Source organism: Egretta garzetta, unplaced genomic scaffold (genome assembly GCF_000687185.1).
Source record: "Egretta garzetta isolate BGI_Z169 unplaced genomic scaffold, ASM68718v1 scaffold51, whole genome shotgun sequence".
NCBI classification, from domain to species: domain Eukaryota; kingdom Metazoa; phylum Chordata; class Aves; order Pelecaniformes; family Ardeidae; genus Egretta; species Egretta garzetta.
The window spans coordinates 3,050,480-3,063,745 of NW_009258549.1; the positions used below are offsets into that span (position 1 = coordinate 3,050,480).

The 13,266-nt window shown below is 46.3% G+C and overlaps 2 protein-coding genes across 2 annotated transcripts in view; both read right to left on the reverse strand.

The window, feature by feature from the left end:
• Positions 1-12,226, reverse strand: part of CBX6 (chromobox 6) — a 36,987-nt gene extending 24,761 nt beyond the window's left edge. The window contains exon 1 of the mRNA XM_035903157.1: positions 12,187-12,226. The gene's annotated coding sequence lies outside the window, so the exon portion shown is untranslated. The remainder of the gene's footprint in view (positions 1-12,186) is intronic.
• CBX7 (chromobox 7) overlaps positions 7-13,266 on the reverse strand; it is a 39,301-nt gene continuing 26,041 nt past the window's right edge. The window contains exons 2-6 of the mRNA XM_009647853.2: positions 12,187-12,230; positions 8,073-8,138; positions 7,481-7,547; positions 6,528-6,867; positions 7-4,494 (exon numbers count right to left, since the gene is read on the reverse strand). Of these exons, the coding sequence (XP_009646148.2) occupies positions 4,346-4,494; positions 6,528-6,867; positions 7,481-7,547; positions 8,073-8,138; positions 12,187-12,230 (666 nt within the window). The 3' untranslated portion in view covers positions 7-4,345. The remainder of the gene's footprint in view (positions 4,495-6,527; positions 6,868-7,480; positions 7,548-8,072; positions 8,139-12,186; positions 12,231-13,266) is intronic.

The following is a 13,266-nucleotide window of genomic DNA, read 5'->3' on the forward strand; positions in this document are numbered from 1 at the left end:
TTCGCGGCCGTCTTCCGCGCCCCGGCCTCTGTTGTGGCTACCACCGAGGGTCTTGCATGAGCTACCCTGCCTATTTTTTGACCTGTGTGAGGCCTCCCTTCTCTATTCCAGTGAAACCATCAAACAGCGCTAGCTGGTGTACAGCAGGAAACAGTACTGGGGCCAAGGGCCCCCTGTGAGGTGAACAAACAATTTTATACATTCAGTCACAAAAACACCAGAAGAACAATTCTGGACAGTTTCACAACACTAACAACAGAAAAAAGCCATTCATTTCTCAATAAGCTTCTTTCTGTCTGAGGCTCCGACATAAGCAAGGGTCAATTCATGAACAAATTTGGGCTTATTTTGGCAAATGGAACTGCTTTTGGGTGTTCCCATAATAATATCCTGGCTTTGCTTGAAAAAGAAAAAACCCCAAAACAAAACACCTTGCTCTGACTTCACAAGCAGAAGGGCCCCCAAGCAAATGCAAGACAGTAAGGAGCATGCAGGAGCTACAAGGCTACTTAATGCCACTATTTATGTGTTAAAACTTGCTGTTCCAAGGCATCCCTTATATATCGGAGCAATAACTAGTTTATAACTATCCAGGAACAGAGGCAGTCCTTTCCATATATATATTTTTTTTTTAACAAAGCACTAACAATAAAGGTTTTCCAATCTCATGAAGCCCCTCAGTTTTCTCATATATACAGTGAGTTCACTGTGAGAAGATCTATGGAATAAAAACTCCTACTTCCCAAACGTGGCTGGTAAATTTTCACATGGGAACAGTTGTAAAAGTGACTGTTAGAACAGTTGTTCTTCGAGAAGTTTGTTTCTTGCGTACAGTTCAGTAATTTCCACTGGCTGAAGTTTGTTTTTCTTGTTTACAGCCATGGAGCCAAACGAGGTATGGGAGAGTTAGCCCATTTCTATTCTCGGCTTGTGCTTCAAATAGAATTATTAAACTCAGCTTCAGCTGGATGCTATTCTGGCTCTTCTAATCAAACGGAATGCTTAACGAAGCTCCGAGCGCAGCATCTGATTTTCATGATATGTTAGCCCAAGAGGTCTCAACTCACTGTTCAGATTTTGAGTTGAACTGGCAGATGGATGGTATTGGGGAGAAGAGACAAGTAAACCCAGACAACCTCTCTTGCCATCACAAGTAAAACCCTACACCTGCAGAAGTGGAATAAAGCTAATTTTCAAGTCACTGAAGGCCAGCTCTACCAAGGAAGTTTACAACAATGTATCACCAGACAATACGGAACAGAGCCACATTTTAAAAAGATCAAGAAAAAAAATCTTCTCAAAAAGATCTTTAAGATAAGCAAGAATTCATGAATGTCAAAAAAAAAGTCCACCCCAACACAGTAACTGCTTAGTTTCCTACCACAAGCTCCTCCTCACACACTCAAACCAAACCCACGCACATGCAACTTCTTGCGTCTTAACCCAATAAGGGTTAACTCCTCATTGACCTGTACACACAAAGCAGCACGGTAGCCAGGTACTTTGTTCAACACTTTGTGTCGCAGGATGGTTAGTCACCAGCAGCACACAAGCTAGCCTGATCCAAAAAATGATTAAGATATGAACCTGTGGGTGGATCCTCCTTGAAAGACCACCACAGGTCTCTGAAAAATTCCACTGCAAGAGGAAGAAAAGATGTTTAAAGGGAAATGCTAAAACAAAACATTGAGAAGCCTCAGCTGGTGAGTGGAAAGAAAAGCAGAGGATGGAAATCCAGTTCATTAGGACAAGCTCTTTCCTGCCACAGGATTGGTATTGCTTCCGATGTCAGCCAAAGCCAGGAACCTTAATAAATGGGAAGGTTTTTTTGGTGTATTTGTACACTGAGATGAAGACAAGACAAAGGCAGCAGTAGCTGCATTAGAATAAAGAAACCAAATCCTATAAATGCCATGAAGATTTAGCAGGATGAGCTGGAGTTCAAGACTTTTTAAAAAATAAGCTGAAATATTAAGCTTCTGCAACCATAACTATCTGACCTGCTACAACCCCCAAGAGTGGGCTCAGCCATGTGGCATGTCCACTGGTCACAAGAGAGAGATGCGGGTATTCAGCACATTTGGCAGGTGTCGGGAAGAGGGGGTGTGTGTGTGGGGGTGACGATGACAACACTGTCTGACCCCACATCCTGCAAAAGAAGGTGCAACTCCAGATACAGAAGCCTCGCTCTGGACACCCACGTTCAACAAACATCCTGAGCCTGTATGCTTACCTCATCAATTTGCCCTAGCTCACTATCACAAGCTTCTTTCCCCACTCACTCTTCCTCCCACAACATAATTCCCCCCCCTCAGCTTCCACTTCTCAGCCTCTCAGATTTCTCCATAATAAAACTCCCATGTCACTTCTTTGAGAGACAAAGGTTTGTCCAGAAATTCAAGATCTTCCCAGCAATCCTGAAACTGCTGCGACACAGTGGAAGACAGGCCTGCTCAAACAGCTCTGAGATGGAAGGGGAAATCCTAAGTCTACACTGAGCTGCCATATCCTATCTGAGGTAAAACCTGCTGTTAATAAAAACCATTGGGGCAGTCCAAGCACTTTGCAAAAAGTAGGTGTTTGGAGGACAAGAAGCCCCAGAGCTCCCGAATTCTGCAGGCTAGGAGCCAAGCCCTTCAAAGGAAAACATTGAGAATTTCCACAGGTGTCTCTGCCTCAGAGCTCAGAAGGCTCATAGCTTCGTATAGAATAAATACAGCAGATAAGAGATGCTTCAGGTGGGGTGGGGAAAGGAAACAAAGGATTTAAGGACAGTAATCATACCAGTAGCCAATGTTACCCTGCAGCACTCTGTCCTGCAGGTCCCATCTTAGACTCTAGCTTACTTTTCTTGCTTTCCATAGGAAAAGGTCTATATTTAAAAATTTAAGTTATTTAAATAAAATTTGCTTTTAAAAAAATGGAAGAGAACATGCATGTGCAAGAACAGATGCTATGCTAAACTACCAACTCAAAACACAGCAATTCTTCAAAAACCTCAAAAGTGTCACAGGCAGTCCAGCACAAGGCATTTTTAAGTGCAAGATCAGGCAGGGTCTATTGAAATGCAGACCACTTTCCTTGGCAAAGATTTTTAAGCCTTCCAAGGGGAAGTTCCCATCAGTAAAGTAGTACAGGATCACAGATACTGTGAGGAGACTGGAGTCACGGAAGAATATTACTCAGGCAGTACAATCCAAGAATTCTCATTGCTAAGAATTACAAATATTTTTCCCCTCCTCAAATCTACCGCGTGCCTTCCCCACGCATTGTTTACCTTGAATCTCTCAGTGAGATCCAGAAACAGAATTTGCTGCTAATCAAGGTCCATTTCTAGCTCAGTTCTGTCCAATTCCTGTGACTTGGGCCTGTGCCAGTATCTTGGATAACTCTGCAGTGCCAGGCAGTGCTTCAGTTGTCCTATTAGCCCCTCCTCCCAGGGGAGAGGAGTCAGTTTTCAACCAACTTATTACCACCGATTCAGGGCAGCATTTGTTGTTAATACTGAATTTGGCAAAGGGTAAGAACACCCCACTTTCCATAGCGCATTCCTCGCACAGCAGAGCTGAGCCTGGAAATCCTGTTTAGCATATACAGAATGGCATGTCTCAACTGCACTGGGTTTCTGAGCTTTTAATGAGGGCAAATTGAATTTCCGTCGCCAATCTAGATTTCAGAGATGCATTTCAGTCTTTCCGCATGATCAACAATCAAAGGGAGAAACCTCTGCTGTCTATACGGACCTGTGCTGCAAAGGCTGACTTACCACAGACAGGCAAATATGGTTCTGAAGTCCTGACAGCAGGCCACAGGGAAAACAGCACTGGAGAGAAAGTCTTAACAGGCTGGAGTTATCTACACAGGTAGGATCCATCACCTCTCGCTGCTGTAGGAAGAGAGGGAGGAGGAAGGTGGGAAGAGCAATGCACAGAGAAGTATCTTTATCCAAGGGATATCAATTGCAGAACAAGGCGGCAGGCTAGAGATCCAGCTCTCTTTCCACCTCCACATGCCCTCTCCCCACAAATGCAGCTGCCGCCACTTAGCAGGATAAAAGGTGAATTGTTCAGCTTGCTGCTTTCACATCTAGGAGGGGAGTCTTTGCCAGGGAAAGGGCTGTCAGTTTTTCAGATGGACAAAGCAACGACAAGCACACACCCCTACACTGCCCTTTTTTTGCGTATCTGAAAGGGGGAAAAGGAGAGGGGAAAAAAAAAAGAAAAAAGGTCTCTGTAAACATTTTAAGAGGAGACATTTTGGATTTTTTTTTTCTTAAGGGGTAAAATAACCCTTCCCTAGCCCCACCCTAAAAGCACTGGTTTTGGGGAGCACTGAAAACAGAGATTCAGAACTGTGCACTCCGGTCTCGGAAGAAGCCCTCAGCCACTTGTGCTTCTCTGAAAGTGACGGTAATGGAGTTTGCCGTGATGTCTGTCACTGTCACTTCGCTGGGGGGCACAGTGGGAATCCAAGGGAGACTGCCATCCACATCTGCTGCAGAAGGAGAGGCAGATAAGAGCACATTAGCGAGAGAGAGAGAGAGTGAGAGAAGGAAGGAGGGAGAGGGAAGGATGGAAAAGGGGCCTCCTTTCCAACAAACAGTGGGTAAAAATCAGCCTGCGTCTGCACATACAAGGCAAGAAAGAGCATGGGCAGGCCCTCCCCTCAGAGGGTAAGGGAAAATGGAGGATCCCTACAGGATATAACAGAAAAAGGAAAGAGTAGCAAAGGTGTCCAGACACACACCAGCATCGGAACAGCCTACACAGAGCTCAAAAGCCCTTCTAACACCACTCACAAATTCCCTGATACCTCTCACCCCATCTCAGCCCCTAATTTGGCTTTGTGTCAGCAAAGCACACTCACCCAGGTGTGAGCTCACCTGCTTGTAAATGCCCTACCCTGCTGAAAAGTCAAAAATCACAAACTCTTACACACGCACTTTAGATACTCCTGTGGGAGTCAAAGCGATCCAAAATGGAGGGTTTTCCTTGTACTGCTCCTGCAACGCAGCCCAGGTGCGTATTCTCTCAAAAATCTATCAACACTGCTTCATGGAGAGGCTGCTCGCCCTTTCTCACATCCTGCCTTTGCTCCCTGATAGCTCCATACAAGAAACCCAAGCATCCCTGCACTTCCTCACTGTAAGAATAATTCTCAGTCCCCCTGCCACGCAAAGCATCACTCGCCCCTCAAACCCTAGAGACAGCCACAAAAAATACACAGATAGAGGAGGGAAAATGTACCCTCTCCCTGTTACTATATCTGTACTATACACCTTCTTGTCCCAACCTGGGCAAGGAACAAGGGCCCCTTCAGAGAGTATTTCCTGGCCTCTGTCTCAAACACCTGGGATGCCTACTTTCACCTCAGAAAGGGTCCAATCCCCCCTAACAATAACTGGAATTCCATGCAGGCCATGTGTCAAGGGGAGAACAAAAACAGTTTCACATTTCTATAGTGCCATTCACCCTTCTGATCCCCAGGTGCTTTAGAACCCAGAGCTTCTAGGGGAGCCCCACATATTTGCCCGTTGCCAGGATGCAACACTGGGTTCCTCTGTGCTAGCCGTATTGCTGCCTCCCTGGATTTTGGGTGCTGTTTGAGTGCCCCTCAGAAAGGAGGGGATAGAGTTGATTCTCAGAACACAGCTCTCCCCCAAATCCTGCCTAATCCAGCCTGGCTAACAGCTACTCCTAGCAAGGAGTAATAGGATTCCCTTAGCTACTACAAGCAGCACAAGCCCCGGTTTTCCACTCCTCAGGAAAGCTACGCCTTCAGCTCTAATAATGCAGGGATAGAGTTTCCCTGGTAACTCAGAGCAACACGCACATCCCACAGCCCTCCTGCACAAGATGCTGGTATCCCTCCCCAGAATGCCAAATATGCCTGGACATCTCCTGTGCCCACGCTCATGCCATGTACTCTGTGGGATCAGGCAGAAGTTACCGTCCTCACTTCATCTCTCATCCCCCTCTCACATAGCTCTATGGCAAGGGACTTCAGATCGTGGAGAAGAAAGGGAAGGTGGGGGCAGAGGAATGAGCTGTGGGTTCCTAGCGGCATTCCGGCATGCTCCTCAGAGCAGCACTATGAGATGAGTGCTGGTGTCCAAGCTTGTCCACTGCCAGCCAAGCTCCTTTTAGCTGAGCAGCTGGCTGAACACATGCAGGCACACAGACAGAGGCAGAGCTCATCACTGTCACACCTGCATGTCACCTCTGCTGAGAGGAAACTAGAAGAGGGGAGTAGCTTGCAGTATCTTCCATGTGTTTTCTAGCACTGGGAGGTGCGTCACCAGTCCAAGACTACAGAGACGCCACAGCACCAAACCAGCAGATTAAGATGTGCTATTCATCCAAACAAGAAAGGAACTTGCAGACAAAAGGGCCACAGCATGAGCCAGCAAAAGCTGCTCCTAGCACCTGACCTAAACCACAATCCCAGGATGAGGCAAGCAGGAGGAAGCATGCAGAGCATCCTTCGCATGCCCCAGAACTTCACAGCCAAGGAGTGTCTGGCCTTACCTTCTTTGCTGGTGTGCTGCATGGCCTCCCAGTCCTCAGGGCCCTGCCTGGCCTCCAGGCCCACTGCATCATTCAGGAAGAACTCACGCCTGCAGTTTCGGCTCTCCAGGCTCGCCATGCGGGGGAACTTCTTCCTTGACAGTCGCAGGTACTTCTGGTTTTTGCGTTGCTTCCGGAGAGAGAATGGCAGGACCGCTCCCCCGGTCTTCTCTGAGAACTCTGCCTGCCCTGACTTGGCCCCTGGCAGGCTACTGTCTCCTCCTCCAAACCTCCGTGCAAGAGAGAAACAGAGCTTCTCGTTTCCCTTGTGGGCACTCCTCAAGTCCATGCCATACAGCCGCTGCCAAGACATCAACGCAGCAAGGGTCAGAGCAGAAATCTGACAATAGAGTCAGGGCTCCCACCTGGGAGCCAGGAAACTATTCTTTGTTCAGTCCTTGAACGTCTAGATGAGCTAGGATAAGTTGTGCTGCTTCTACAACACTGTTTCTCTCACCTCTTCAACTGCCATCTAAGCTCTTCCTAACATGTGCTTCCTAGGATTAGCTGCTTTGCTTGGCAACAGTCAAAGCATGCTGGAACTCTACTTCCAACCAGCAGCTACCTCTAACATGATGGAAAGTCCAAGCCCAACGTGTAATTAGAAGAGCACACAAACCAGGCAACCTGCAACCACCCAAGCTCAAAGTTTGTAAAATCCTAGTTCAGAGAGTGAGAGCTGTTGTTCGTTTGTGTTTTTTTGTTTTGTTTTGCTTTTTCAAAGACACGTTAGCTGGCTCTTCAGCTAACAGGTTAAAACTATCTGCCTACCCACTGATTTCATGTTGCTGTGTTATCTTGTTACCTTGGATTTTGTCCATGCAACAGCAAACGGACAGTTTCCACCTCCCTGTGAGCAGAGGAGCAGCACAGCAGCTAACGAGTTAGAAATACAGAGAAGAGCAAGAGGCTACCTGCAGTAGGAGGCGCTTTGGTTTGGGGCCTCTTTTCCTGTACCCCGATGCACGGTCTCTCTCTTCCCTGTGAAAGAGGAACACAAATCAAACCGAGTACTAAATACCACAGCACAAAGCGTAGTTGGGACTTCTACCTTTTGCAGCACAGCCCCCTCGTTTCCTTCATTAAAACCCAAAGGTGACCAGCGTGGACTTGGAAAACATCCCAGAATTGCTTCTTGTAGGAGTGAAAGCCTTGCAACAAGGGAATTTCTCTGACTCATCTGATCAAGGATGGGTTAGAGGAACTTATCACCTTGCATCACTCCAGTCCAGTCCTGGACCTGATTAAAACCTGAGACTGATTACTGTTTGGCTCAATGCTGCTTGCTCTTGGCCTCCTTTCCTGAACAGTGCCAATCACGAGATGCTTTAACCCTGTCTTGTCCACCTCAGCCAACACCAGGGCACAGAGATCAAGCAAGTTTCATTGCTATACATCTCATCTTTGATTGAAGTAGGGACAACGGGGGCACTTTATGCACACTACGAAATAAAGACACTATTTCCTTTTCATGTGTCCAAGGAGAGAAAGAACATGCGCCCTTACTTTTCTTCATAAGCCACTACCAGGCGAGGGTCCAAGATATGATCCTCTGGCTCCCATGTGCTGTATCTGAAGAAAAACATAAGGAATATAAAGTAAACAATACTTTAATGAAACATTGTCTCTGCAGGCCTGCTACCAGTGTGCTGCAGCCCTGGATACTGTCTTCACAAGGGTCAGTGGGGCCTGCCACAACATTGCGAGATCTCTGAGGAATCCCAGCCATTCCCTCCCCAACTTCCTGCAGACACCACCTCCCCTTCCCAAAACAGGCAGGGCCAAGCATCAAGCAGCTCTTTGTAGGAGAACAGGGAAGGCTTTCCTCCCCAGGGCCCCCTCCACACTGTTTGCAAAGCCTGTGCAGACACTTGCAAACTGATTTTAAGTCAATGCCTAAACAAGTCTCATCTGCAGCGCTCCCTCAAATTCAACAAACCCCACTGAACCATGAGACGTCATCTGATACAGCTTTCTGAAAAATAGGTCTCTCTTAATTTAGAGTGCTCAAAGAGTAAGTATGCTTTCTCACCTGCATTATTAATTACCTCTAATCACTGGAGCTGAAAGTATTCATTTAAGAAGAGTTTAATTTTTCTCCACTGATGCCATTCAACTAAACATGTTTAGACCTGGACCCCGAGGCAAGTTGATGGCGACTTTCCAACTATTCCTCCTCTTGCTGAACTCCCCCTGCAGGTTATTTCTCTCTGGCAGAGGTCATCAGTATTTCTGTACCAGCGCAGGAGGAGCCCATCTGCGTTGTGGTCAGGGTTACCAAAACTACTCAAAATAAGCTCAATGCTCTGAAAGTAGCCTGTGAACAGTGTCACTCACTGCCCTATCTCCCTCGATTGCCAGACAGCTGTGACAGAAGTCAGATGCTCAGGAAAGGACTGAACCCACCAAGCAGGCATCGCTGAAAATGGTTCCCAAAGGGCACAGCTGCACTTAACACCAGAGAGAAGAGGCCAAAGACTCCCATTGCAGAAGGTAAAATGGTCACAAGGTGGTCCTCATGCCATGTTTGCTTTTAAGGGGTCATGCTTGCCCAGAAAAGGTGGGTAGCATGTCTCTACCACGCAAACTCAAAGGCAAGAAGGCAAGCCTGAAACCCCAAATTACTCAGAACATTAATTTTCCAGGAGGGTGAGGTCTGGGGCCTGGAGGCAGAGCCCCTCTCAGCCCCTGGGGAGGAAGGCCAGAGAGGAGCCACATGCAGGTGGTCAAGGATGCATTTGTATCAGTGCCTTTAAACAGGGGGAAAACATTTTAGGATGTTTACATTTCTGGATGAAGCAGACGGCACATGAAGGCACATGATACATGCATATATGTATGCAGGGGATGTGGTTTGGGGATGCTTTTCCCTTTCATCTCTCCATTAGACAGAAGAAAGTTACTGAAATATAGGAGCACTCCTGGAAAATGGTTCTAGAAATGAAAGTACAATTCTTTTACAAAAGGGAGAAACAAAATTATGAAATTCAGATATCCCAAGGTGCACTGTACATCAGAGAGTTAAGAACAGACATGTCTTCATAACCAGCTGATCCCTCCCTCCCTCCTTTGCTCAAGCCTCCTGCAGCAACCTGACTGCAAGCTGTCAAAGCCAAGATGCTGTTTGAACAGAGGAAGGTTTCCTCCCAGCTGCAGGGATTCTGGCACTCATTCTACAAATTTAAGAAAAATAATAACGCAAGGGGGGACAAAAAAAGACCTCGGATTGCTTTTCATGGGCAGGAGAAGAAAGGGGATTTGCTTTTAACAAAACCTGGTGGGTGTTGCCTTTTTCTCTGCAGCTCAGTTTCTGGCTTCGCTGCAGTGGCAAAACACTGCATATAAAAAAAAAAAACCACAGTTCAGTTTGCCACGCGCGCGCGCGCACATGCACAGAGAGCTATATATATGGGTACACACAGCCCAGGCTGCAGCAGAACTGCAGAGAGCAGGCACTCTGGAAAACATAGATCATATGATCTTCCTTCCCCCTCCTTCTACTCCTCCTCTTCCCCCTCCCCTCTTAACTCCAACGCAAGTTGTAAACAAGCTTGTAGCTGGAATCAGATTGTAACTCCTCCATTCCCTGACTCCAGCAGTACAATGCAGAAATCTCAGGTGCAGGGCATTAACAAGAATTTTTTTATTAAAAAGAAAAAAAAAAGTGAAATATCAATTACATGGAAAAGCAGCAAACTACTGACGTATCCTTATTCCCTTCCACGAAGCCTCCAATGGGAATGATGGGATAACTGCTACAGAGATTACAAAGAGCAATGCAACAGGGTTGGGGAGGGGAATGAAGAGAAATAGGACATGAGATGAGGAAACAGAACATGTTGGAAGCAAACAGCTTGTGGTGCTGCATGCCATCACAGGCATATGTATGTTTAGAAACAAGGAACAGAGACTGCTAGCAGGATGAAAGTGACTTCAATACTCAAAGCATTTTGGTTTTAAGCAACTCAAAACACTGAGTGTACAGTTAAATGGGGTTGGGGGGAGAAGAGGGAAAAAAAAAAAATCAATGCTCTTCAGATTTGGAATTTGGGGGAAGAGGGAAGGCATTTGGATGTGTCACAGCATTAAAAGAAGGGAACCCTCACATCCCCTTGCTCCCTGGGCAGAAGGCTGTGCTTTTAAGTCCCAAAAGAGAGTTTCTGGCTCCCCCAGAGTTCCAAGGCTCAGGGCAAGTTAATGCAGCAGTAAGTATAAGGGCTGCTCTGTCCAAAGAAACATTACTCCATGTCTCAGCCCACCTTCTTGGCAAGTGACTTTACAAGAGAAGGACCTCAATGCGTTTGTTGAAACAAGAATGGGATAAACATCAGTGTTCTGGCCAAAAGGGGATGGTGCCTCACAGACTACAAATACATTTCCCAACCTCTACCAGTGATTAAATCAGGCTTGGCTACTTAGAAGGCTGAAGCAGTCCAAGAACTGACCCACACTATGTGGCAACTGGTGCTCGACAAGTGCACAGGGTTACACTTTGACAGCAGAACTTACAGTCAAGAACAGTCACCCTCTCCCATCACCACCAGAGAAGGCAACCAGCTTATACTCTCACATTCCCTATAAGCATGAGGATTTAGGCACAAGGATTAGGCATGCAGGAACACATTTCAACTGGTCGGACACCAGGTACAATCTGTCAGGACCATCCTAGTGGGCCCTGCTTTGCAACTGCAAGGATGAACCTGTAAAAGCAACCCTCTTTGCTTAGCAACACACAGTGCACAATTGCATGTGTAATGTAGTTGTACCCACGCACATTGTGTATGTACACACACAGAGTTACAAACAGAAAAGCAAAGACAGGGCCCCATATGGGTTGGCCGGGAAGACTGTTCTACTAGACTGCTAGCTAACACAGTAATATTCTCCAGTTACCTAATCCTTTTTAATCTCAAAGCATTTTACACTCTGTTTAGGCACAGAGCAATCACTCTTCTTCAGAGGCAGCTGCATTTAAATGAGAGAAGTATCTGTAAACAGTGCACAGCAGTACTGCAAAATTTTTTTTTTTTGTTTTGCAACATAGAAACCAAAAGTAAAGCAGAAAAGGCACTCAAAATAACAGAAGGGTTTGGAGAAGGAAATGAAGGCATGGCGTTAATTTTCAAGGGACTTGCATTTGGCTACAATCAATACATCTGAAACATCGCTCCTTCCCATTTGTGAATTGCAGAGGAGAAGCAGTAGGACTAGCCAAGACCATCAACTTGTTTTCTGTTTTAAAAGACTGCATATAGCTCAAAAAATAAAGTGGGGCCCTCTTGGTGCTGACTCAGAAAAGCAGGAGCCATTCCAAGTTCAGAAGAATCAGGGTTCCCTGTTGAACTCATAATGAACATTTCTATCTAGAAAGCGCCTCAATGGAATATTTCAGCGGTGGCAAAAACCAGTCAGAATAGATTGGCACACGGTTTGTATCCCTCAGCTGCCAGTCCGGAAATAGATTTGGTTTTGGTTTGTGGCTCTTTGTTTTTGTTTATCATTGTTAGAATGAGGCATGAAAGGTTACCCATTAAGAATGACATGCTCAGTTGCAGAGACACAGAGTAAGCTATTATGGAATATTAAAGAAAAAGTAAAAGACAAGAAAAACACCACTTACTTTGGGGGCCATCCTTTCCATTTCACCAGGTATTCTACTTTACCCTAAGGGCAGAAAAAGAAGAAAAAAACCAGGTGAACTCTGCAACCAAATATGGGCTACAATAACAGATGCAACCAATCAACAGGACTAAACTCTGCAACTGAAAAGCTCATTTCCCATCACTTTATTTTCAAAACAAAGCCACTTCCTCATTCAACTACACTTGCTATACCTTTTTACCTGGAAAATGGGCACGCAGGGGTATTTAAGTGTGCTTGAACAACCACCAGCTCGGGATCGTACCTTTGCAGAAGCCTAGCAGGCAAAGTCCCAAAAGCCAGACAGAGAGCAATCCTACAAGAAGCCACCACGCATAAACTCGAGAGGGAGATGTATGCCAGGAACAAGTGTCAAAGGAATTTTTTTTAACCAGAGAGAAGAAATACAATATTTCAGAACCTATGAAGCATCTCTTTGGCTTGTTCCTTTCCAGTTGCTACACATTTTACTCAAACACTGTTCCGTCCATCACGCTCACTCAACCTTTCGACCCAAGCAAACAGCAGCTCACAACTGAAGTTGAGACTCATCCATTTATTTGTTCAGAGTAGAAGATTTTAAAAGGAAAAAAAATTTTAAAAAGCAGTGATTGGAAAACACGTTCAAGGGCTCCTGAGGAACGTGCACAACTATTCAAATCTTTAATATACTGAGGGGCTTGTTAAACACTTCCTAAAGCATGGTGGCAGAGGCCTTCGTGCGTGCAGGATGACCACCCCTCAAACTGTCACTACTGCAGCTGCGGACACCTTGACGCGACAAGCACAGCAAGCAACGCGCTCGGGTACTCGAGCCGGAGAACTGGTTTAATTTTCCTCACAGAGGGGGGCTCGCCATCTTCCCCGTGTTTGAAAATCACTGCCCCATAAGGAACTTTCTACCAGAGGATCTCTACCCGCTGCCTGCTTACGAGTCAGTCCCCGAAGCACCCTGTGGGGACGGAGAAGCTGTTTCGCAGCTGGGGAAACTGAGTCACCAAGCTGGCCGCCGAGCCTTTCCAAAACCCGCTCTGGGTGGCGGGGGTCTCCGGTTTGCTGC